The 24170-nt window shown below is 44.0% G+C and overlaps 2 protein-coding genes across 3 annotated transcripts in view; one reads left to right on the top strand and one right to left on the bottom strand.

Annotated features, from left to right (window-relative positions):
* Positions 1–14393, top strand: part of SSB (small RNA binding exonuclease protection factor La) — a 28007-nt gene extending 13614 nt beyond the window's left edge. For both annotated transcript variants that reach the window (XM_082262103.1, XM_082262104.1), the window contains exons 8-12: positions 1528–1570; positions 2542–2682; positions 3190–3376; positions 13185–13307; positions 13963–14393. In XM_082262103.1, coding sequence (XP_082118229.1) covers positions 1528–1570; positions 2542–2682; positions 3190–3376; positions 13185–13307; positions 13963–14069 — 601 coding nt within the window. In that variant the 3' untranslated portion in view covers positions 14070–14393. The remainder of the gene's footprint in view (positions 1–1527; positions 1571–2541; positions 2683–3189; positions 3377–13184; positions 13308–13962) is intronic.
* The window catches only part of METTL5 (methyltransferase 5, N6-adenosine), a 31514-nt gene continuing 21416 nt past the window's right edge, over positions 14073–24170 (bottom strand). The window contains exons 4-8 of the mRNA XM_082262105.1: positions 23338–23522; positions 20288–20370; positions 20062–20113; positions 15272–15321; positions 14073–14203 (exon numbers count right to left, since the gene is read on the bottom strand). Of these exons, the coding sequence (XP_082118231.1) occupies positions 14162–14203; positions 15272–15321; positions 20062–20113; positions 20288–20370; positions 23338–23522 (412 nt within the window). The 3' untranslated portion in view covers positions 14073–14161. The remainder of the gene's footprint in view (positions 14204–15271; positions 15322–20061; positions 20114–20287; positions 20371–23337; positions 23523–24170) is intronic.

The raw sequence follows: 24170 nt of genomic DNA, 5'->3' as shown, positions 1-24170 counted from the left end.
CCTCTATTCCTTTGTCATTGAGATGGAAATATACCAGAAATCCTAGTGGAAACTCCCTATAAACCAATTTTTTTTTCCTATTCTGCAACATTGTGGCAGACAAATGACACAAAGTGACACTTTTTGGTGATCAGTGACCCATAGTGATTAGTGCTAAAAAATACACTTGCTGTACTAATGTCACTGGCAGGGAAGGGGTTAACATCGGGCAATCAAAGGGTTAAATCTGCTCCTAGGGAGAGCTTTCTAACTGTGGGGGGTGCTTTGACTGGGGGAAGGAACACAAGATTTCCATCTTTCCCCCCCCCCCCCCTCTCTCACAGAATGGCGGTCTGCCTTGTTTACATAGGCAGATCGGCATATCCTGACGGACGTAGTGTCCCGCTGATTGGCCACCGGCACCGTGCGCGCCAGACCCAGCGCACAAAATCATACAGGTATGGGATTTGGTGCAGGAGTATATCTGCGTGGGGCAGTCCATAACCGGTTAAAGGGGACAGGTGGTGGGTTTTTTATGGCTTAAGAGCCTTGGGCCTCGTGCACGCTGCAGCTCTAAATCACTTGTTTTACAGGCATTTGACTTGTTTTACTTTTTTTCCTGCCTCTAAACGCTTCAAGCTAGCATGTGTCCATGCGCACATACACTATGACTAAAAGTTTTGGGACGCCTGCCTTTCCACGAACTTAAATGGCATCTCAGCCTTAGGCTGTAGGATTCAATATTGAGTTGGCCCACCCTTAGGAGCAATAGCAGCTTCCAACTCTTTTAGGAAGGCTGTCCACAAGGTTTAGGAGTGTCTCTGGGAATGTATGACCATTCTTCCAGAAGCATATTTGTGAGGTTAGGCACTGATGTTGGGGAAGGAAGGCCTGATTCAGCCTCCAGTGAAAGGGGAATATTACAATCTAATTATACCCAGCGAGGGGAAGGATTGAGTCATATGCTGTTTCCAGCTGGTTAAAGCTGAGCATCTGATCTGGCACACAGAGCAGCTAGTCAGGATCCAATCTGGACTGGTCAGTGCATTGAGCACTCGGGAATCGTGGCAGAATCCAGATCAGAAACAGGGGTTTAGTTGTCTTTGTCCTCATTTTTATATGGGAAGGGTAAGATGTGCAGCCAGCGACCTTAGAACATCTGGTGTGCATACTTGTTCTGGGTCAGTGAATCGGCATAACAGCCAGGCAATAACTATGGAATAAATTATCTTAGTATGAACTCTGAACACAACCATTTACTACTGTGTAAAATGTGTGCTTTTATGTATAAACTCTTTGCTTTTATGATGCAGTGGTAAAAGGAAAGGTGATTTTGGGGTGGGCATGAACAGAGCCAGGAATGATCACAGAAATACTTTGTATATTGAAGTAATCTGGAACCTGATCTTCAGGATCTGCTTTACAGCCAGCAGTTACTTGGCAATACTGTATTTTTCCAACCAGCTTATGTTCACTTTAGGCTAATGTGTATTCATCAATTTCTCCTATCTAGAACACACAATATTCCAATTTTGTTTTTGTCTCCAGGGAGAAGGAAGATGCCCAGAAACAAGCAGAAGATGCTGAAATGGTAGGCATAAACTTAAGCCCCTAGTGCTTGTGCCAGAAGAGCCCATTCACACTAGAAACTGCATGTGAATAGCAAAGGAATGCATGCACATGTGTTTTTTTTTTTTTTTTCTCTTCAATGCATTAAAGCCTGAATATCTATTTGCCATCCTTTTGAGGGACATGAAAAAGAGGTGTACCTGTGGGAGCCCTAGTTAGATCTGCACAAAAATGCCATGATGAGAGCTGACTTTGTAGAAGCTCATTAGGGCCTACCTACTCCCTTCTAGATTCTTGAGGTTAACGACTAGGTGCATTTTCTTAGGTGGACAGTTGGTTAGAATTCTACCTAAAGTGGAATTAAAGCCTCTAAAGTGGAATTAAAGCCTCTAATCGTTTAGTCAAGGAAGCTGCCATCTTTGTCTGTTCTGCAGTTCCATGGTGTTCATGTAATTGGCCATTTGGTTATTTGACAAACGCATGCAATTGTGACAGTAATCATTCAAGACATGCCATGAATGATAGGTTTTTGGGAAACTGTTAAAATGACTGGTTTAGTTCCGCTCTAAGCAATCTTTAGTATCTTGTCAATTTGAATACACTGACTTTTGTGGTGCTGACCATATCTAGGTGATGTTGTAAAATGTTAGTTTCCTGTAAACTGCATTAATTTTTCAGTTCATGTCTGTTTTTGATTGCCAAGGCTGGCTTAAAACAGGCGGTGCTATGATGTTGGTGACTTGTAGGTCTGGTATTGTCCACCTAAGGGCTCAGTAGTAACACAGGTGCACAGCCTTGTGAAGAGTGGTTTTAACTTTTCTACTAGTGCCAAGTTGCATGTAGGCAGCCCATATAAAGTGAGTGGATGGATAAGCAACAGTTGTATAAATTTGCCACACTGCCAAATTTTGATGGTGTTGGATTAAATGTTTGGGTGTAATTTTTTTACCTTTACAATCTAGTGTAAAATATTAAATGACTTTTTATGTACAGAAAACCTTGGAAGAACAGACTGGCTGCCTCTTAAAATTCTCAGGAGACTTGGACAACATGACTTCCAGAGAAGATATTCATGCCTTATTTCAAGATCATGGTGAAATCAAGTGGATTGACTTCAGTAGGGGTGCTAAGGAGGTGCGTATAATGCCTAATAGAACTTCTGTAATCTTGGCCCCTTAAATGCTTGCCTTGTTTCCTTCATTAAAAGGGGATAGTCAATCGTAAGTTGACACTACTTACAGCAGTAGCAATAAGACTGCATAGTAGGCGAGATCAAGGCCAGGCATTGACTGTTCAAATCTTTGCCGGTTCAGCAGGAGCTGGCTGAGATTTGAACAGTGTATGGGCAGGCTGAATGTACAAGGTTGATCGCTCAACTTTGGTACAACTAGCCTGCTGGATTTTACTTGTGATTATCGCTAGGGGCTCCGTTAGCCGCTAGCAATCACTGTTTTCTCCTGGCTGGAACTGCCTGTGGCTGCATGAAAGAAATCTGCACTGGCTATATAGCCAAATCCTGTAATGCTGATCTAGAGCTTTTGTACCTGCCACTCTTGAGAATGACCATATTTTAAACTCCTGTGTGAAATGGTTAGGTGGCCAGTGATGAATTTTTTTGCTAAATTGTCCTGCTTTTCTTAGGGAATTATCCTGTTTAAGAGTGGTGCCAAGGAAGCCTTGGAGAAAGCCAAGGCGGCAAATAAAAACAACTTACAGTTGCAAGAAAAAGATGTAACTTGGGAGCTTCTAGAGGGTGATGTAGAGAAGGCCGCGTTGAAGAAAATCATGGAAGACCAACAAGAAAGCTACAATAAATGGAAAGGCAAAGGTTGGTACATTCTTTTAGAAGTAGTGCAATGTGGACATGGCATGTGACTAGTTTAATCGTTTGAAAATGGGCTGTTTTCTGGACCCAACAGCATTTGAGAATGCAGATAATCAGTTCAGCAGGGATTTCTTGTCTCATATATTTTTATTTTTAATAGCCACGTTCACTTTCCTGAAATGAAACAATAAATTGACACATTGTAGGGGAAAGTGTATGTGGTTTATACACTGCTCAAAAAGGAACACTGAAAACGCATCAGATCTCAATGGAGAAAAATATCCTGCATAGCTTTTACTGATATGGAATGGGTAATGTGTTGAACTGATGGAAATTAAAATTTATTAACCTACAGAGGGCTAAAAAAAATGCAGCAGGCTAGTCCATTTTGCTGAAATTTCATTGCAGCAACTCAAAATTGTACTCAGTAGTTTGTATGGCCCCATGTGCTTGTATGCATGGCTGACCACGTCAGGGCATGCTCCCAATGAGGCGATGGATGGTGTCCTGGGGTATTTCCTCCTATATCTGGACCAGGGCATCACTGAGCTCCTAAACAGACTTGGGAGCAACCTGGTGGCATCGGATGGACCAAAACATAATGTCCCAGAGTTGTTAGATCAGATTTATATCAGATGAGCGTGCGGGCCATTCAATGTTGTTCCTTCCTTCTATAGGAACTGGCTGCATACTCTTGCCACAAGGCCGGCCATTGTCGTTCACCAGGAGGAACCCAGGACCCAATGCACCAGCATAGGGTCTGACAATGGGTCCAAGGATTTCATCCTGATTCCTAATGTCAGTCAGGATGCCATTGTCTAGCATGTAGATCTGTGTCCCTCCATGGATATGCCTCCCCAGATCATCACTGACCCACCAGCAAACCATAGTTATGATCGAATTTAATTTAGTGAAATGCGTCAACTATTTCTGGTCCCCTCTATTTTTTGTCAACTATGGATTTTTGGATTCTTCAATAAATATATTTTTCATCTTGTTGGGAGTGCAGTTTTCTACTTCTTATGAATACACCACCAAACTGGTTGTGTTGAACGATGTTACAGGCAGCATAACGTTCTCCAGAACCTATCGCATACCTCGTGCTCAGGGTGAACCTGCTCTCCTCTGTGACTAGCACAGGTCGCTAGTGGTGGACCTGCCAATTCTGGTGTTCATTGGCAAATTCCAATTGAGTTCCACGGTGCAAGGCAGTGAGCACAGGGCCCACTAGAGCGTGTTGGGCCCTCAGGCCACCCTCATGATGTCTGATTTTAGTCAGAGAGCTTCACAATGGTGGCCTGCGGGGGGTCATTTTGTAGGGCTCTGGCAGTGCTTATCCTGTTCCTCTGTGCAAAACGGATTTGAGTCCTGCTGATGGGTTAAGGACCACCTATCTACGGCCCTGTTCAGCTCTCCTAAAGTAACTGCCTGTGTCCTGGAATCTCCTCCATTCTCGAGAGCTGGAAGATGAAGTAAACCTTCTGGACAGGGCACGTATTGATGTGCCATCCTGGAGGACTTGACCTGCCTGTGCAACCTCTATAGGGTCCAGTTATCACCACATGCTACCAGTAATGACAGTGACCTTCGCCTAATGCAAAACTAGTAAAGTAAAAAAAAGAGTAGGGGCAACAAAAAAAAATTCAGTGGCCTCCACCTGTAAAACCATTCCTGTTTTGGGGGTTGGATTGTTCCCTATCTAGTGCACTTGTTTTATGAAAACCAAAGCAGCTGAAACTGATTAACAACCCCTTCTGCTACTTAACTGACCAGATCACTATGCCAGGAGATTACTTGACTTGGTGCTGTACTCTGATAGTTTTTCCTTTAAATTTTTTTGAGCAGTATTTATGTAGAGATTTTTTTTCGTTTATTGACTGACATTGCTCTATATCATCTTTGACAGATGGGTTATGCTGCTCTTCCTGGGAGTAGGACACTAGGCAGAAGCTTTTAACAAAGCTTAAAGCGGTTGTAAACCCTATAAAAAAATAAAAATAAAAAATAAAAACCTGCAAGACAAAGGCATAATGAGCTAGTATGCATCGCATACTAGCCCATTATGTGTAACTTACCTTAAAACGAAGCCCCGACACGGACCCCCGGACATCGCTGCGGGCGCTGCCATGATCCCTCGTCTCTGCCGGGTTCGTCGGCTCCGGCGCGCTGATTGGCCGGAAGAGACGGCTCCGGCGCGATGATTGGGCGGAGCCGCGATGACGTCACTCCCGTGCATGCGCGCGGGAGTGATTTTTCCAGCAAGCTCCCAGCAACTTAATTTAAGGTCCCCCCGGACCTTCAGAGCGCATGCGCCTGCATGCACTGTAAATAACCGTGCCGGTTTAGGAGATATTATTTGTACCTACAGGTAAGCCTTATTATAGGCTTACCTGTAGGTAAGTGTCAAAAAGCGGGATACTACCGCTTTAACTATGCCTATAGGGCAGTCCCAAGTGTTATTCTCCCACTTCCTGCTCGAAGATTTATTTTATGCTTTGCCTAGTCAGGGGTAAGGACCTAGCTCCTTGCTGGGATTGCTGGTCCTGGCTTTTTGTTTTCCCTTTTTTTTTTTTCTCATACAATCAAGTCTGTTCCTGTGAACTACAATCAACTGCCAGACTGGGTGACACACTGGATATCTTGGATCCTTACGGTTGACCCAGTCTGGCCAGCGAGCGTGTGCAGACCTCAGCTCTGAGCTAGGCCGGCCACGACATGGTCCCACTGGACGGGGGGCTGGCTTGCAAGTGGAACACCTCGCGAGGACTCACACGACCTGATCTTGGCTAGAGTCGCAGCGTTCCTCTGGCCTGCAGCACCCCCCATTCCGCGATGGGGAGGGGACCTGCCCGTAGTGGTGCCTGCCCGGTTCCAAGGTGTGGTAAGTAGTACACTCCCCCGGAATTTTCCTCGATCGGCAGCCATGTTTTTGGTGGTTCCTAGAAGTAATGCAGTGGCCATCTTCTTGTAGCAGCATGGAGCGGTGCTCGGCGGGCAGCCTCTGGTGACAGCATGGCCATCTCCTCTTCCTCTCGGAACAGCGTGCTGCAGGCTGTTGGCCCCTCTCTCCCTGTTCCTTGCTGAGACATGTTTGGTTTGAGTCCTGGGGCAGTGTCTCCCTGCCTGTTCTGCTTTTGCACTGTTGCTGGAACCTGTGGTTCCACAGGCGTCAGCGGAGGTTTTCACAGCTTTGATAAATTTACACCGTTTCCTACAGTCGGCCCCAGGGTGCCATGAAGCCTGTACATGTCCCACCACCTGACCTGCTCTCGGGGGGAGGGGGGGGGGATCCTCGGGGTCCCACTCTGCCATGGTGGCCATGATGGCAGCCCTGCAGTCTCTGGCATTTAAAGTGGACATGGTCTTGCAAAGAGACCTGGTAAAAAGCGTATCCTTTTGCTTCCTCAGATTCTGAGGCTGACTTGGCTGCTGCGCACGGGAGTCACCCCACAGGATCTGCGTCCATGCACTTCCGAGTGCTCCGATAGGATGATTCTTTTCACCACCTACGCAAGAAAAGGCGCTTGTAGAGGCACTGATTATATCAGTGCGGAAAACGTTAAAAATGAAGGACACAGTGCATGCTGCGTCTGTACCTGTGCAATTTGGCAACCGCAGGCCATCCAGAGTAACTAAGGTGTCCCCCTTCCTGCCCATTTTTACGAGATTGTCGTTAGCCAGTGGGGGTCCCCAAAATGCATGGTTGGGATACCTAGGCGTTTCGCTAGGAGGTATCCTTTTGTTGAGTCCCTCCTAGGTTTCAGGTTTCTAGTCTAAATTAAGTTACGGTCTTACCAGTGGCGGACGCTCCGTCCTTTAAGGACCCTGCAGATAGGAAGGCTGTATCCTTGGTCCGTCATCTTTTTATTGTGGCAGGTTCAATCTTGAGGCTGGTGTTTGTCATAACCTTGATCTCCCAGACCTTGACGGGAGTGGGCGAAGCTTTTATGCCAGGATTTTAAAGAGGGTCAGCATCCTCATGAACTGGCAGGCCAGCTGATACAGGGGTTACAGTATATTTGTGCCTCCCTGGATGCAGCCCCGTTAGCCTGCATGGCGTCAGTGACAGCAGTGACCTTGCGCCGCATGATCTAGTTGAAATGCTGGTCTATGGACCAGGCCTCCAAAAAGGTGCTGACTGATCTCCCCCATTTGAGGGGGACCGCTTGTTCAGGGGCCTCCATGGAAGAGATCCTAAAGGGTCTGACGGGGGCAAGAGCACCATCTTTCCACAGGTTTCTAAAAACATCTCGCCGCAAACGTGGCCCTTTCTGGCTCACAAGCGGCTCTTTTGTCCCGCAGGATCGCAGGACAGGGGTTTGAAATCCTCCTGTTCCTTCACACGGGGTTCCAATAGACCATGGGGTGGCAAGTCAAAGATGGACTTCTCTGGCCTCGCAGATAAGCTCTCCTCCGCCTGAAGGGATGCCCTCACCTGTTCTAGGGGTGGGGGGGACGTCTTTGTTTGCTTCTGGACCCATGGCCCTCGTTCATCCAGGACAAATGGGTACTCGAGTTGATTCGGTCCGGTTAAAAGATCGAGTTTCGATCCTTGCCCCCAGCAAGGTTCTTCCCTTCCAATCTGCGTCTGTCCTCAGATTGACTTCAAGGCCTTCTGGGGGCGGTGCAGGATTTGTTGTCCGAAGGTGTCATAGTACCAGTTCCAGAGTTGGAACGTTTTCAGGCGTTTTATTCAAACCTCTGTACGGTCCCCAGGAAGGAGGGAAAGGTTTGCCCAATCCTGGATCTCAAGTCCCTGAACCACTTTGTGCGGGTACAGAAATTCAGAATGGAGCACATTCACACAGTTGTGGCTTCCCTTCATCAACGGGACTTTCTGGCCTCCATCGATATCAGACGCTTACCTTCATGTTCCAATCTAGAACGGGTATCAGCGTTTTTCATTTTGCCATAGACTAGGAGCATTATCAATTTGTGGCGTTACCCTTTTGGTTTCGGCTCGGCTCCTTGGGTGTTAACAAAAGTGTTGGCCCCAGTGTTAGCCTTACTCAGACAGCAGGGGTTTTCGGTACTGGGGTACCTGGACGATCTTCTGAGGGGGGAGTCATTGTCTGTCCTAAAGGAGGATCTGGTCATCACGGTGCAAACTCTGAATTTTCCAAAGTCAGCCTTGACCCTGTCCAAGTTGGACTTCCTGGGGCTGACTCTGGATTCAGCTTCAGCCTGGGTGTTTCTCTCAGGAATAAAACCCTTGAAATTGCAGCATGTGATTTGGCTCCTGTTGTCCAATCACCGGTCATCTCTCAGAACTTGCATACAGTTGCTGGGCCTGATTATTTCCGCCTTCGAGGCTGTTCCATTCGCTCAGTTCCATATCAGACTTCTGCAAAAGGAGATTTTATCCAAATGGAACCAGTCCCTGGAAATCAGATCCTGCTGAGTGGGGATGCGGGAGGGTCTCTCCTTTGGTGGCGCTGTGACAAGGGAAGTTTTTTTTTTTTTTTTTTTCTTTCTCCCCCCCCCCCCCCCCCCCTGTTCTGGACAGTGCTTACAAAGGATGCCAGCCTGTCCGGGTGGAGAGGTGTCCTGGGCATGGAATCAGCCCAAGGGTTCTGATCTCGGGAGGAGTCCAGTCTGCCAATCAACATCCTGGAAATTTGAGCGATCAGGCCCTGCCTGTTGCAGTGGACGGATCGCCTGCAGGGGTGTCAGGTAAGGATTCAATTGGACAACGCTGTGGCGTATATCAATCACCAAGGGGGTGCCAAAAGTACCCTAGTGGCTGAGATTCTAAGGTGGGCAGAACTGTTTGTTTCAGTGCCCTCTGCTGTGCACATTCCAAGGGTAGAAAATTGGCAGGCAGACTACCTTAGTCGACAGGCACTGTCTGGGCGAATGGTCCCTTCACCCGGAAGTGTTTCAACAACTGTCTCTGGTGGGGGACCCCTGTTGTGTACCTGTTGGCCTCCCGTCTCAACCGGAAGGTCCTGAGGTTTGCTGTGAGGTCTCAGGATCCTCTGGCAGACGCTCTGGTGGCCACTTGGGGCCGGTATCGTCAAATTTATGACTTCCACCTGTTCCTTTACAGTATCGGGTCTGCTGGAGTTTCTACAAAGGGGTGTAGATTAGCGTTTTGGCTCTAGGCACCATTAAGGCCAGATTTCGGCCTTGGCAATTTTCTTTCTAAGACCATTGACCACTAATTCCTTGGTTCACACCTTCGTGCAGTGATTTCACCACCTGGCTCCTCCGGTACGGTCCCTGGTGCCTCTGTGGGATCTTAATCTGGTATTGTCAGTTCTTCAAAGACTGCCTTTTGAGAACATTTGTGAAATTCCTCTGCTTGTCACAAAGTGGCTTTTTTGGTGGCTATCACTTCTGCAGCCAGAGTCTCTGAGCTTGCTGTGTTGTCCTGTCTGGTGGTTCATAGGGACAAAGTGGTGCTTCATCACGGTCAGTAGTTTCGGGGTTCCACTTAAATGAAGACATTTGTGTTGCCTTTGTCCTAAGCCAAAGCATCCAAAAGGTTGCTTTGCATTCTTTGGATGTTATCCGGCCATCAGGGTGTACTTGATGGCGACTGAGCTTATTTGAAAATCTGATTCATTGGTTCTTACTGGTTGTTCTTACGGATGGTCCCGTAAGGGGCAGGCTGCATCTGCTGCGACCATTTCCAGCTGGATCAGGCAAACTGTGGTGCAGGCCTATTCCATTAAGGGTCAGGTTCCTCCTTTCCCTGTTAAGGTGCATTCCATGCGGATGCTAGTGCCTCCTGGGCCTTCCGTCAGGAATCAGTGGTCCAGGTTTGCAAAGCGGCTACCTGGGCATCTGTACGCACATTTGCCTACAAGGTGCATATTTGAGCATCTGCTGTTTTTTTGCAGGCCACTGTGGCAGAGGCTTCTGCCTCTTGAGGGTTTTTTTTTCTCTCCAGTTCCTGGTTGGCTAAGTTGTTTTTTTTTTTTTTTTTTTTTTTAGACCATTTTTGGGAATTTTATTTCCCACCCCCTAATGCTGATACTGCTTTGGGACATCCCAAAGCTATGTAGCTGTGTTTGTCAATGAACAAGAACCTGGATTTGTCTTACCCTAAAATCCTTTTCTCTGGTGTTCATTGACAGACACGGCACGCACCCCTCTGTGGAGTTGGGTTATGTCAGGGATCCTCAAACTACGGCCCTCCAGCTGTTGAACTACACATCCCATGAGGCATTGTAAAACTGACATTCACAGACATGACATGGCATGATGGGAACTGTAGTTCCTGAACAACTGGAGGGCCAAAGTTTGAAGACCCCTGGGTTATGTATTCCTCTGACACTGCTTGTTACAAAACTAAGATCCTAGAGCAGGTGGGAGTATACCTCCTGGGACTGCCCTATAGGCGTAGTTAAACTTTAACCCTTTTCCGCCTAGTGTCCTACTCCTAGGAAGAGCAGCATAACCCAACTGTCAAAGATCTGAAGCTGTGTCCGTCAATGAACATCAGAGAAGGATTTTATGGTAAGACAAAAATCATTCCTATTGTGCCCATATGACTGAAAGCTGGATGAAGTGTCAGTGGACCGAGGGTGCTCATCAGCGCTTAGTCACCTGAGAACTACAATCATTCTGCTGTGGAGGCAGATATCTTTCATTCAAAGATACCTATGAATGAATCGTGGCTATGTGGCTGAGGCCCTGATTTTAAAATGAGACCATGGGAGAGGGGAAACTCAATCTGCTGTCATGGGTGGGGTCCTGCATGAACATGTTGCATCCCAAGTACAGTTGTAACATCAAAAGCTGAACCTATCCTTTAAAAGAGAGAGGGTGGGGGAGCTGTGTCCAGTCTATGTAGGAGCTATGATGTAGGAGCTATGAACACCTAGTACAAGTGGACAAAGTGTAGATATTTTGTTTCAAAAGCAGATTTTTATAGAAAAATAATTGATCTACATGGTAAATACCTCACCTCATGATAACCTTGACATTCCTCTTCTGGGGGGGTATGTGTACAACTTAATGGTTGCTAGAAGTAAAAGTTTAAGTCACACCAGTAATTGGGTTTGTGAGAAGTTCTAGGTCATATTACATCCCAAAGTAACATGTATTAAATGGAGAATAAACTGGGACTTTCACCAACTAAGTCATATCGTTAATCACAGATCAAAGCTAGATGAAATCTTTTTTTTGTACAGAAAAATATCCATTAAAACATTCATATACATCAGTGATAGATGTTAATTGTAAACACCCTACAGAGGCAATATCAAGAACCAGCGAAGCGTATATAAATCATCATAAAAATGTTAAGGGTAACCTAATATCCATGAAGTGAAACTAGTAACTTGAGAAAATCCTCATTCTCAGCATGTTTTGCATCACTGGCTTTATCAGGAGCTAGGTGAAGTTTACAATGTGTCACCAAATAGGATCACTAAAACAATGAAATAGGACTATCCCAAAACTTTGGAAAATGATGCATAGGAGCCACAGATGGCCCATGGTGTGTTATCAGAGGGGAACTATACAGGGCCACCATACGAGGAGGCATCGACCATGTGATGCAGAAGGGACTGAGAAGAATATGGACAGGATCTGAAAATCCTAAGCTTGCCAGGGTCAACGAGTAAAACTGAATATAACAGTGTCTGCCTCAAATGTTGGCCAGATCTCAAGCTCCAGATGAAGCTATTGATGCAAAACGTGTCAAGCATGAGGAGTTTATCAAGTTATCAGTTTGACTTTGATATTAGATTATCCTTAAGGTAGGTGAAGGTTTTTTAAGTATATTTTACCCTTCTGTACAAATAGCTAAAATCTATCTTTTGTGATTCACTAACTCACTGTAGAAGTCCCAGTTTATGCCCTAGAATTAAAAGTTGAATTACGGTATGTTTCCAGGCCACCTGAAACTTACTAGGTGGGTGTGTGGTTGACGGCCTCAAAAGATCTGATGACCAGTGCTGCTAAAATGGAGTGTAGATGGTTTCTGACTTCAAATATAGAAAGACTAGCAATCAGTCATGCATGTGTTAATGTGGCTCCCAATTGCTTTTCTTCCTCTTAATCCATTTGAAGCATACATTTACAGGCCCTGAAAGTAAAATTTGTATACTGGGGCTGCTTGTGGGCAATAAAAAAATCTGCACACCTCATTCATTTCATTTAGAGGACTAGGATTGGATGGTGTATGGTCTTTAACCACTTGCCTACATGGCACTTTTACCCTTTCCTGCCCAGGACAATTTTCAGCTTTCATCGCTGTCACTTTGATTGTGCGTGGTCATGCAACACTGTACACAAAATCATTTATATATATATATATATATATATATATATATATATATATATATATATATATATATATATATATATATATATATATATAAATAATTCCCCCCCCACCACAAATGGAGCTTTTCTTTTGGTGGTATTTACGCACTGTTTTTTATTTTAAAAAAAACTACAAAATTTGACAAACTTCTCCAATTGGTAAACAAGTAATTTTTCTCCTTCACTGAGGCTGCACTGATCAGGGCACTAGTTAAAAGTACCCTGATTTCCTGTACAGGTCTCCCTTTTGAGGCAAAGCCGCTGATCGGCTTTCCTCTCCTCCCCATTCGGTCAGTGTGAGGTGAGGAGATAAAAGGCACTTGTTTACATGTGACCAGCTGTGATTGGACACAGCCAATCACATAGGTAAAAGTCTGTCGTCCTGGGGACCAGCACGCCCCAAAATGGAGGATCATGCCTGCTGTTTTGTCTGTACTGTGGGCAAGGAAAAACATTTTGAGATTTGTATGTGTGAAAGCGAATTGGTTTTCAAAGTCTTTAAAATGTAATGGTGGTTTCTTTTTAAATACAGGTGGTAAGAAATTTAAAGGTAAAGGAAGGGGAGGTAGAGGAAATGACAATTCACCCAGGAAGAAAATTCAGTTCCAAGGGAAGAAAAAGAAGTTTGAAAGCAGTGATGAAGAGGACACAGAAGGTAGTTTTTCTTCAGTACAACTTTTATTCAACAAGTGCCCCACAGGAGCAGCTTTACATTGTTTAATGTAAACTCTTATATAGGTTTGGATAAGTGGGTGTTGTGGGCCTTTTTTACTTTGCTTCTGTCAACTGAAGATCATCAAGGACTTCAGACTAGCAACTGCAGTAGGCCTCTTGCCTAAATGTAACTAACGCTGCATATTTGTAATCTTCCGTATAGCAGCACTCTGACTGGGAGATGTAGCAGCAGTCTGGGCCAACAGGGCTCTGCAGCAATGAACTTGCTTAAGGAGTCTGTAGAGGCGTTACCTTCTCAGTAGGCTGGGGAGTGAGTCTCCACATCCTGTGCTGTTGCTGCGCTGATTGAGAACCTGGGTATTCTGTTGAAGGGCTGCTTGGCTCACAAAACTGCAGAAAAATAGAAATCATTTTGCTCCAGACTGTTTCATGGAGTTCAGCTGTAGGCGGATTAGGATCCTTATGGCTGGTTCTGAGTAATAAGTAGCAGCTGTCCTTTTCACTCATTAAGCATGGCCTTACAAAAAACTCCTTGTTGGTCCTTTGCAATTAAACAGCATTTTGTTTTAAAATGGAGGATTGTGAGAAGCTGTTGCAGATGTTTTTCAGTTGTTGATTTTCAGTTTCTTTTACAGAAGGAAAAGGTGATGCCAGAAACGGAAGTCCCAAGAAGAGGCAGCTGGAGGAGAAGTCCACTGAAGGACCAGAGCCAAAGCAACAGAAGACTGCAGAAGACCAGTAACTTTCTGCCTGGGGTTTTAGATGTTTTTTTATAACAAAAAAAAAAAATTCAAAAATAGCGAATGCATATTTTAAGTCTACAGATGCTGAATGTCAGTCGAGTGAGAATCTGATGAAATCCACATCTATATCAACCTGCAATGATTTTTTTATTTTGGTTACTTTTTTCAGTCATTGAATGAATGGCATTTGTAAAATTTGCAAACTGAAACTTTATATTTATGTTGTTAAACACTTTTTTGTTTAATACAGGTTAGTAACTCTTCTGGGAATTTATGTACTTTGACACCTTACATGTAATATATTCAATAAAAAGTAGATTGTACTTCGCTTCTATAGCTTTCATAAATGACAGATAATCTGAAATTCGTTTTTATTCTTGACACTGGGGGTAGTTAAGAGGGTTATTCTGAAACTGGAGCAAAATCAAAAATGTTTAAAGTAGAACTAGAGCAAAATGTTTCCATTCTGGATAGAGTAAGGGTGTTAGAACCCCTGTTGGTCTTTTTGTTGCCATCTGTGCCTCAGAGAATTTTCCCTTCTGTCCCAAAGCAAAGTGAGCAGAAATCCCTGTAAAATATAGGAATTCCTTAAGAGCCCCCAGGTCACCAGAACTATTGTCCCCATTGGAAGAATTCCCCTCTATTACTTTTCTGGGAACACAAATATAATCTTTTACTTCAATGCAAATGGTAAACAGAATACATAGGATCAGTCTCCTTGACGGGGAACAAACTGCAATAAAAACTGATGGGTCCAATCCCTCTCCACCCTGTCAAAAATAAAGCTTTGACTTTTAGTTAACAGCCACCAGACCTGTGCTGTTGGATAATCTATGGGCAATAAAATAAAACTTTTTCTAAGGTTTGCAACTTATTTCCTTTTTTAATTCTTAAGTCTTTCTAGTGAGCAGCAGCTTCAATCCTTGCTGGATCACTCCACACCTGCCGGAAAGGACAGTATTTCTTTGTAAAGGGGCTTTTTGTATTTTTCACTGAAGGCATAGTGCTGTTTCAATGCAACAGCACCTGTGGGCTATCTTCACTGGTGACGGATTTATTCTGTAATGCAGGCGTGGAGAGAGGTGTTTGCTACCCTAGGAGTAGCTTGAAAATTGTTGCTTTTGCAAACGCCTGCATGTAAACATTGCATGCAATATCTACTATACAACTTGATAACTAAGAACCATGCATATGAACTTACCGATTTCTTCTTGTGGAACTTGTACGATGCTGGAAGATCATACCGAAGCTCTATAAATGAAAATGAAGCGACAAATAGTTACAACTATTCTATGCTCAAACTTTTTTCTTTACTGCAAACAAATTTTAAATTTTTATTTCCACAACTGCAACATAAAGCAACTTTCACATATTAGGGGTAGGCATATTTATTGGGGGGGGGGGGGGGGGGATTGTCTGTCTTGACGTTTTTTCTTCAATATTTTATGCGTGATTAGTACTCATGTGTAGCTATAATCTGGCTAGCGCACAAGGTGTATGCAGAGACAATAAAGTGGTTTGTAAAATTAAAAAAATAATCTGCCAGCCCCTTTATGCAGGCATCCTACACTGTAAGTGTTTGTGCCAAAAAATGCCTCAATACTTTTTCAGATCAGTTCTGTCTGGTCACATGATCCTCCTCTGCCTTAAATTAAAGTGCTACAGTGGGAGTGACCGAGGCCCCTTCTGGGGCGGTCATGTGACTGCTGTGTTGTCTTAGTTGGTAGAGTTAAGTGGAGGGGCTGGCAGTGATATTAAAGTTTACTTTACCACTAACAGCAGGAGGGAGGGGTGCAGATGGTTCACACACACGAGCTGACAGGGAGGGAGGAGCGCAGCAGATGGAGGCATGTAAACTGACCATCAGCAGCCTTGATTACCTTGGTCAGCACACGGGGGGGGGGGGGGGGCACAGGAACAGGCAGAATCAACCAGGTTTTTGACAGGCTACACAACACAAGCACTGTTAACCACTTGCCGACCACTCACATGGAGCATACTGCGGCAAAGTGGCTCGTTCCCGTCCAGCGACGTAAACCTACGTCGCTGGACTCCTCCCCCTGTAGGCGGCGCTCCCGATGTTTTCATTCACAGCGGGAGTCGGGCCAGGGGAGGAGCGGCGATCGCATAGCTGAACATCCGATCTGTCACTCAGTCACCTCCCCCCCCCCCCCCCCCCCATATCAGTAAGCACCAGGCATACATTAACCCCTCCCTCTCCAATAAAATTAACCCCTCCCTCTCCAATAAAATTAACCCCTTCACTGCCAGTGTCATTTTTACAGTAACAGTGCATATATATAGCACTGATTACTGCAGTAATGTCACTGGTACCCCCCAAAAATGTCAGTCAGGGGTCCGATCTGTCCGCCGTAATGTCGCAGTCCTGCAAAAAAAAAAAATCGCAGATCACCGCCATTACGCGTTAAAAAAAAAAACACCAAAATGACAAATCTTTCCCGTAGTTAGTAAACGCAATAACTTTTGCGCAAAGCAATCAAAATAGGCTTATCGTGATTTTTTTTAACAAACCTAGGTAGCAGAAAAATTTAAAAAAAATTTGATTTTTACTTTTTTTTTTTTTTTTTGGGGGAATTTCATTTTTTTTCAAAATAAACGCTCTTTTTTTTGTTTATAGCACAAAAAGTAAAAAGCGCACTGGTGATCAAATACCACCAAAAGAAAGCTGTTTGTGGGGAGAAAAAAGGATGTAAATTTCGTTTGGGTACGGCGTCGCACGACCGCGCAATTATCAGTTAAAGTCGCACAGCGCCGAATTGCAAAAAGTGGCCTGGACGTAAGACAGCAAAATCCTCCGGTGGTAAAGTGGTTAAACCTATAAGAGAACAGGATTTTTTTTTTTTTTTTTAGATTTACAACCACTTGTGCCTGTAAGTCCTTGGGCTTTAGTGGTAATACCAGGATGATGCCTGTACCTACAGGCATCATCCTGGTATCTTTTTGTTTAGCTGGCTATTCTAATTCAGGCAGAATTGTGAAGTATTGTCACGAACGTCCGAGCAATAATTCTAGCACAAGATATCCCGTGCAACTTTAAACTGGTAACCTATAAAGGCATTTAAAGCATTGCCTATAGACCATTTTAAGCACCGTAGTTTGCCCCCATTCCACGGGTGTGACCTTTCACATCATAAACAATTAGGCTAACTTTACTTTTTTTTTTTTAATTCATTAAAGTTTCCTCCACCCCCCCCCCCGCCAAAAAAAAAACTGCATTGAAAATACCGTGTGACATAAATTGCAACACCATTTTATAGCGTCTCTGCTAAAAAAAAATAAGTTTAGAGATTCTAAGTAATTTTCTAGCAAAAAAGTAGATTTTTGAAATTGAGCAAAGTGTCAAAATAGGCTTGGAAATTAGGTGGTTAAGTGCACAGCTGTAATGTATACCTGAAGCCTATTTCAAAATCTAAAAGTGGGTAAAATGGCTGCAAGCCAAGAGATGCTATTTTGCCCCAAAAAAATTGAGTTAAAGCCATGTTTCGGTGTGAAACTTCATTAATAAATTGGCAGGCTTTAATACCTCTCTGATTAAGGCCCTATCCACACAGGTGTACTGATCTATCTACCCCTGTGAAAGACTATTGTCTCCTATGTATTTATTCATGCAGCTGGGTGCACAGATCTTCAAATGTACATCGGGGTGGTTCTGGCAAACTGATCAAGAAAGCAGACTCTTTTGATCTTTGTAGCTGGCTGCCTGTTATTGATTTCTAGAGTCTAGCTAGCTGCACAGAACAAATGTGGGAATAGGGTTTGTTAAACCTTTTGCATAAGACAGTGAAAGAAGCCATGAGGTACAATTTAGATGTAAACTGCACTATGTTGTGAAGAAATGGTTTGCTTAATTTAGGTTTAATATCTGTAGCCCATGTTGGTCCCCAAAAATAAAAAACTCTTAATGGCAGGCTCCCTGTCCTGTTTTCAGGAGGCTACACCTGCTGGACATTAACCACTCCTAAGCATCAAAGGAGAAAATGTTGTTTGGGCTGCTTACAGGGCTGAAAAATCACTGCGTGCTCCAATGTGCCAGTGGTGGTAGATAAAACACCATCACTACCCTCATGGCAAACAGGTCATATAAACCCCAACCCCTGAATACCAGCTATCTCTGCACAGTAGCCAAGGGGTAAAGCCCCTGTTGGGGTTCCTCAAAGCGGGACTGTTACCCTATGTAGCACCCTCCTAGATGGGTGCTAGGCGGGGAGAATTATTTGTTTTACCTGCTGTTCCTATTAAGCAGACTATGCTCTGCATGCTTATCAGGGGAGCCTGAGCGATAGTTAGGCCTGCTCAGTGTGTATTCATCTGGTCTCAGGGAGTGGACCCAGCAGATCCAATGGGGAGGCACATTGGATGCTGTGGGAAACCTGGCCAATGATACACACAGGCATTTGTACTTTACCAGTGGGTTGGCACAAAGATGCGCATCATATCATGGGATGGGGGTATAAAAGCCAAGAGCACATTAGGCATGAAACCAAGTCCCAGAAGGAGGGTGATGGTGGTCTCTTCTTGGAAAGTGGACACAGGCATTCAGCCTGGTGAACCAGAAAGTGTGGCTGAACCCCAGAGGTCCAGTCAGGTTTGGAGGCAACTGACTCTGGAAAAAGTGTCTGAGTACAGAAGAATTTGCGAAGGGGACCACCACTCCAGAGGCAAAAGCCAGCGGACGGGTTTCAGTACACAGGCAGTGAGAGTAAAGGGGGTGCCAAAGTGGAACATATGATGCTACTTCAATTTAGTGGCAGAGTGAAGCAGCGGCCTTGCCGCATTCTACAGTTAACTGTCCTCAAGACTTAATTGTTAATACGACTCATCCTTTCGCCTATCCAAGTTCTCAATAAAACCACAAAACATCCCCTGCACGGATTGACCGAGCCAATAACTTTAATTGCTGCTTATCTGTCAGTTGCTAAGGGGAATCCAAAAAGAATAATTCTCAGCAGTCCTCTAGGAGCACAGTGCTACACTTACAAATAAGATCTCAAAAAGGATAAGCACCAATTATGGCATTTACCTCTACCCACAATGGCGATATACAAAAATTGGTACAACTGTACAGCAGTTTCCAGGTATTTTTTTTCAAAGCTTGAAGTGATGTGACCGTTTACATTCAGTGTAAAATAGAAAAAAAAGTTTTTTAATTTCTAAGAGTAAGCTAGTTTTCTCTGTTCTCAGATGCATAAGAGGCGGGACAAGTAGCAGTACACTAAACTTTCTTGTGGTTGGTGGAGAAGTACACACTGAGTTCCCAGCACTGTTGGATAACTGTTTTAATAGCAAAGCAAGGGGACTAACCAACACCAGGAATTTCATATAAAGGAAGCAATACAAAGAGAACAGGATGCTTTCTCATACAACTACATGCATGGCACAGCAGACACCTATCAGGAATATGAAGGGTTAGGGTAACAAATGCTTTAATTGAACAAGCTGATTGGTTTCTATGCACAGCTTGAGTAAATCTTCAATGAGCAAAGTTCATAGACTTCTATGGGATACTGATTAGGCAGTACTAAGCAAAACGCCTGGCCCCTTTTTATGGTGTGTTTACAAAATGTTCTATTAATGCTAATTCTACTTTAACGTCATAACTCTGTTTTGCTGGATTTCTCTTTCAATCTTTTTATTGAAGTTTTCCACATTGAAAACAACAATCATTAGAAACCAAAATTAAAATAACTGCCCAATAGCACAAAGTTTCCATAATTCCTTGTTATTCACCAGTGGGAGAATAATCGCCTTATCTCATGGGACTTGGTCGCTGGTAAGATTTCAGGGAATCATCAAGCTTACCGTTAATCTGGAGGGATAGAAACAATGCACCTATAGGTTGGGAAAATTACGGATCCTTGGAGACTAGGAGATAAATTGTCTGAAAAGTATACAACTCACCTAGGATACCATACATAGTCATGATAGTTTTGCTGAAATTCAAACTGTAATTATATCTATAAAGGAAATTACCTGCTACTACTTCCATCTTCACATTCCAGTCAGCAGCCTTTTTCTGGACATGCTAGACAGAAACAATGTACTTTTTAAAATGCTGATTAAAATAATATTTAACACAAGTGTATTCTAACACTTCTGATATCACAGTTATGCATGCTTAGATGAACCACGGTGATTAGTTGAATGCAAACAGTTTGTGTCAGTGCTTGGAAAGATGACCTCTTAATAAAAACCCTACCTCTCTTGTAGATGTCTTATGTAGGGAATACACAGATGTCCTTGCCATTTGCAAAGCGGTCTTAAGAAACGTCATGTCCATACCTAATACAAAAAAAATATATAAAATGACGTTGTACAGACAGCAGTGATAAAAATATAAAGCAATCTGAAAATCCATTGGTCTATATTAGTGTGTTACACATTTTTTCCCCCCTATCTGAAGAACAAAGGCTGGATTCACACCACTTCTGTTGCATTTAGCATGTTGTCCCCAAAAAATGCACTCAAGTTGTCATAGTGCCTTTTTTTTTTTTCTTCTTTGTTTGCTATAATTCATTGCAGCATGTTCCATTTTTACCCAGCACACCAACACAACATGTTGTGTGTACTGGGCCTGTTGGAAACAATGGGTTTTGCATTGAGCAATACAGCCCAACCCACATGGTGTGAATGAGTCCTCACTGTAAACCTTATCTAAAGAACATTCTTGTTAGGAGAATCCAGTACAGTATCACTAGCTCCATAGTGGATTTTGCACTGAGAAAGCATTCCAGAAAAAGAAAATTTAGTACAGAAGTTAGGAGAATCTCCTGCAAGAGTTTGAAGTTTTAATCCTATTGGGAGACCTGACACACACTTCCTGTGTGGTCACAGAATGTACTTCTCAACAGAGGCATGCACAGCACTAACAAACCCTATCAGATTCCAACTCTTTCCTGTGTTATTTAGTACTGAAATACCTGGATTTTTGTCTTACCATAAAATACTTTTCTCTGATGTACATTGACGGACACAACTCCATATCTTCTTTGACCCTTGGGTTATGCTGCTCTCCATAGGAGTAGCACACTAGGCAGTCCTAGGAGGTATACATGTATGGACACGGTTGCCTATAGGGCAGTCCTAGGAGGTATACATGTATGGACACGGTTGGTTGACTTGCGTCCGCAGCAGCCAAATCCACCTCAGAATATGAGGCGGCAGGGATACAGGCGAAGGGGGGGGTGGTGGCTTGCTTTTTGCTAGGCCGCTTTTGAAGGGTCATGGCAACTTTGGATAGTAGTGACTGCAGGACCGCCGCCAGGGCAGACTGAGACCCAGAGGGTCCCGCAGCTTCCGAAAGTTGGTCAGGTGGTTACACATGCTCCAAGGACTCCATTTTTAACCTGGGGACCCCTTGCAATATGTGGGATAAAAATAATCCCCCCCGCAGCAGTGGTGGTACTACAAGTCCCAGCACACCAGTGGTGCCGCTATAGCAGAAAGAGGTAGCTGCACCCTGCAGGAACTCGCCACCAACTAAAAGAAGGACCCAAAGCGCCTTGCCATGCAGCAATCAGAGAGAAAGAGGAATCACTGGCACCAGAGGCCCACTGACACATCACCGCTCCATAGACTACAAGAAAATGGCCACCGCATTGATTGTAATGGCAAACTCAGAAAACATGGCCGCTGAAACTTCAGCACAAGCATCCACAGAAAAATAGCAGCACCCAGAACCCCCAATAGCCCTTCAGGTACCTGCAGCCCGCCAGGGGGGGCCTTAACAGGGACCCCCACCCAGACATTTGCAACATAATGTTATTGTGAGCTCCCTTGCCCCTCCAGCCCAACACCCCGTACCTGAAAGTAGCCTGGCCACCCCTGGGAGGGGGGACTAAGGCAGATAGGTGAGGGTGACCTCACCAGTGAGAAACACCAAGTGGGATGGAAGGGCACATAGGGGGCCTACCAACCCGAGGAAAGGCCACGCGTCCACACCAACATTTCCCCAGAGGAGAGAGACAACACTATTCAACACTCCTGGGAACAGAGCAGGCATCATTCCGGGCAGTCCACCACACCATCTTGGAATGGGGGTGCTGCAGGCCAGAGGTACACTACGACTCAGGTTGTGACCAGGGCTATGCATCCTCGCGAGCTGTTTCACTCGCCGGCCAGCTCCCGTTCAGTGGGACTATGTAATGGCCAACCTAGCGTGGAGCTAAAGTTGGGTCGTGCTCGCTGGCCAGCCTGGGAAGACCTTAAGGATCTAGGATATCCACTGTGTCACCCAGTCCTGCAGTTGATTGTAGTTCTCACAGGAACAGAAAATAATAAAAAGAAGAAAAAAAAAAAAAAAAATGCCAGGACCGGAGATCCTGACTAGACAGGAAAAAAAAACTGAAGTCCTATAGCAGGAAGTTGGAGTATAGCCCCCAGGACTGCTCCTATGGAGAGCAGCATAACCCAAGGTTCTAAGAAGATATGGGGTCCCCTACTAACGAAGTCGTGACGCGCAAGCATATGACGCCACGCGTATAGGGGGCGGAGACTCTGACAGACGAGCAGCGACTACACAGCACGGCTCCTCACAGCTCATTTGTTACTGCCTATTTGGTCCGCACAAGCCCGATTGTGCTTTTTATGTGAGTGTATCTCTTATATTTTTAATAAAGGGTTATATTACAGTGAGCACTTCGATCTCTTGCAAATTTTTTCCATGTACTCCCTGTATACTGAGCCCAAGAGATTAGCAGTCCAGCAAGTGGTATCCATTGATCCGGATTCACCTATATTGAGGATTCATTGCTTCCTTATTATATTATTGAGGTGAGAGGCCATCTTGTGGCCAATCGGTGGTGGTGTTTTGAGCATATTTTCAACTGAGACACCTATCAAGCACTTTAATAAACTAAGTTTCACACTTGGCAAATTCCTGGATTGGACTTGATTTTTCAATTGCACTTTATTAAAACCCTTTATATGCACTTTTGAGATATTATATTATAAGAAGCACTTTGTCACTTTATTGTTTACGAAGCCTTTTTATGGATTGTTTTATATTGCGCTGTATTCCTTACATTTTTTACCATTTATACTTCTCTTAGTGAGGAAGTTTTGATATAGCGGCTGTATATTGTATACTTGCACAGTCATTTGTTACTTTTACATGTTTCACAGGTTTAGAATCGTGTATAAGCATTGTGTCACTTTATAATTTATTAACTTATTCATTTATCAATTGTGCTGATTATTCACCCCTTCACATCTTTTATAAATAAATACGTTTCAAACATGCAACATTACCTTTATTACGTTTGGTTCCAAAAGGAGGATTCATGATCACCGTGTCCACAGCTTTCACCAAACAGTGAGCTGGCAATGAGCAGATATCACACTGAACTAGGTCGATATTTGTAAGTTCAAACTCATCAGCATTGGTTCTGAATATTTCCAAAGCATCTTCATCTATGTCAAATCCCAGGCATAAACTGCAGGATATAAAATGTCAAAACTTTGTTTAAATTAACAAAAGACCAGAAATAGTTCAAAAGGTGGTATAAGAGTATTGACAATGTGCTTTTTATTAATGAAAACATGGGTATAGTCAGAACATTCTTTGATTTATAAAAATTAAAGCCGCAAAGGGTTAAAACCCCTGCATGGTTATTTTTTTGTAGACTGCATACCATTGTGGAAATTTACCTTTACTTTCTACCACAGAGACCCAACAGGAAGTTCCAAAGTGAACGGCATTACCCTCTCAGATAGTTTTCTCCATGATTAGTCCCCCCCCCCCCCCCCACCTCTTGTTCTGGGGACAATGTTAACATTTTTGATTTCTCCTCTCCCTTTCATTTCTTACAATGGTCACCAGTACAAAGAGTGGCAAGACTCCTCAAACAGCAATCAAAACTTGCCAGGTCAACTAACCCATAAGGTTAACCCACTCCATCCAAAATGAAAAAGGGGTTTTGCCTAAAAGTTTAATCCTGTTTTATTTTGCCTTCCTTGTCAGCCCCCCCCCCCCCCCCCATTTCATATGCTAATTATATCTTAAATCAAAACCGGTTTTCATCACAAATCTTATTTTAGACGCAGTGATGTGATCACCATGTTTCTGTGCTTCTCTATGAAAT

This window comes from Pelophylax lessonae (genome assembly GCF_965119305.1).
Source record: "Pelophylax lessonae genome assembly, chromosome: 6".
NCBI classification, from domain to species: domain Eukaryota; kingdom Metazoa; phylum Chordata; class Amphibia; order Anura; family Ranidae; genus Pelophylax; species Pelophylax lessonae.
This window is presented reverse-complemented; position numbering and strand designations above follow the sequence as displayed.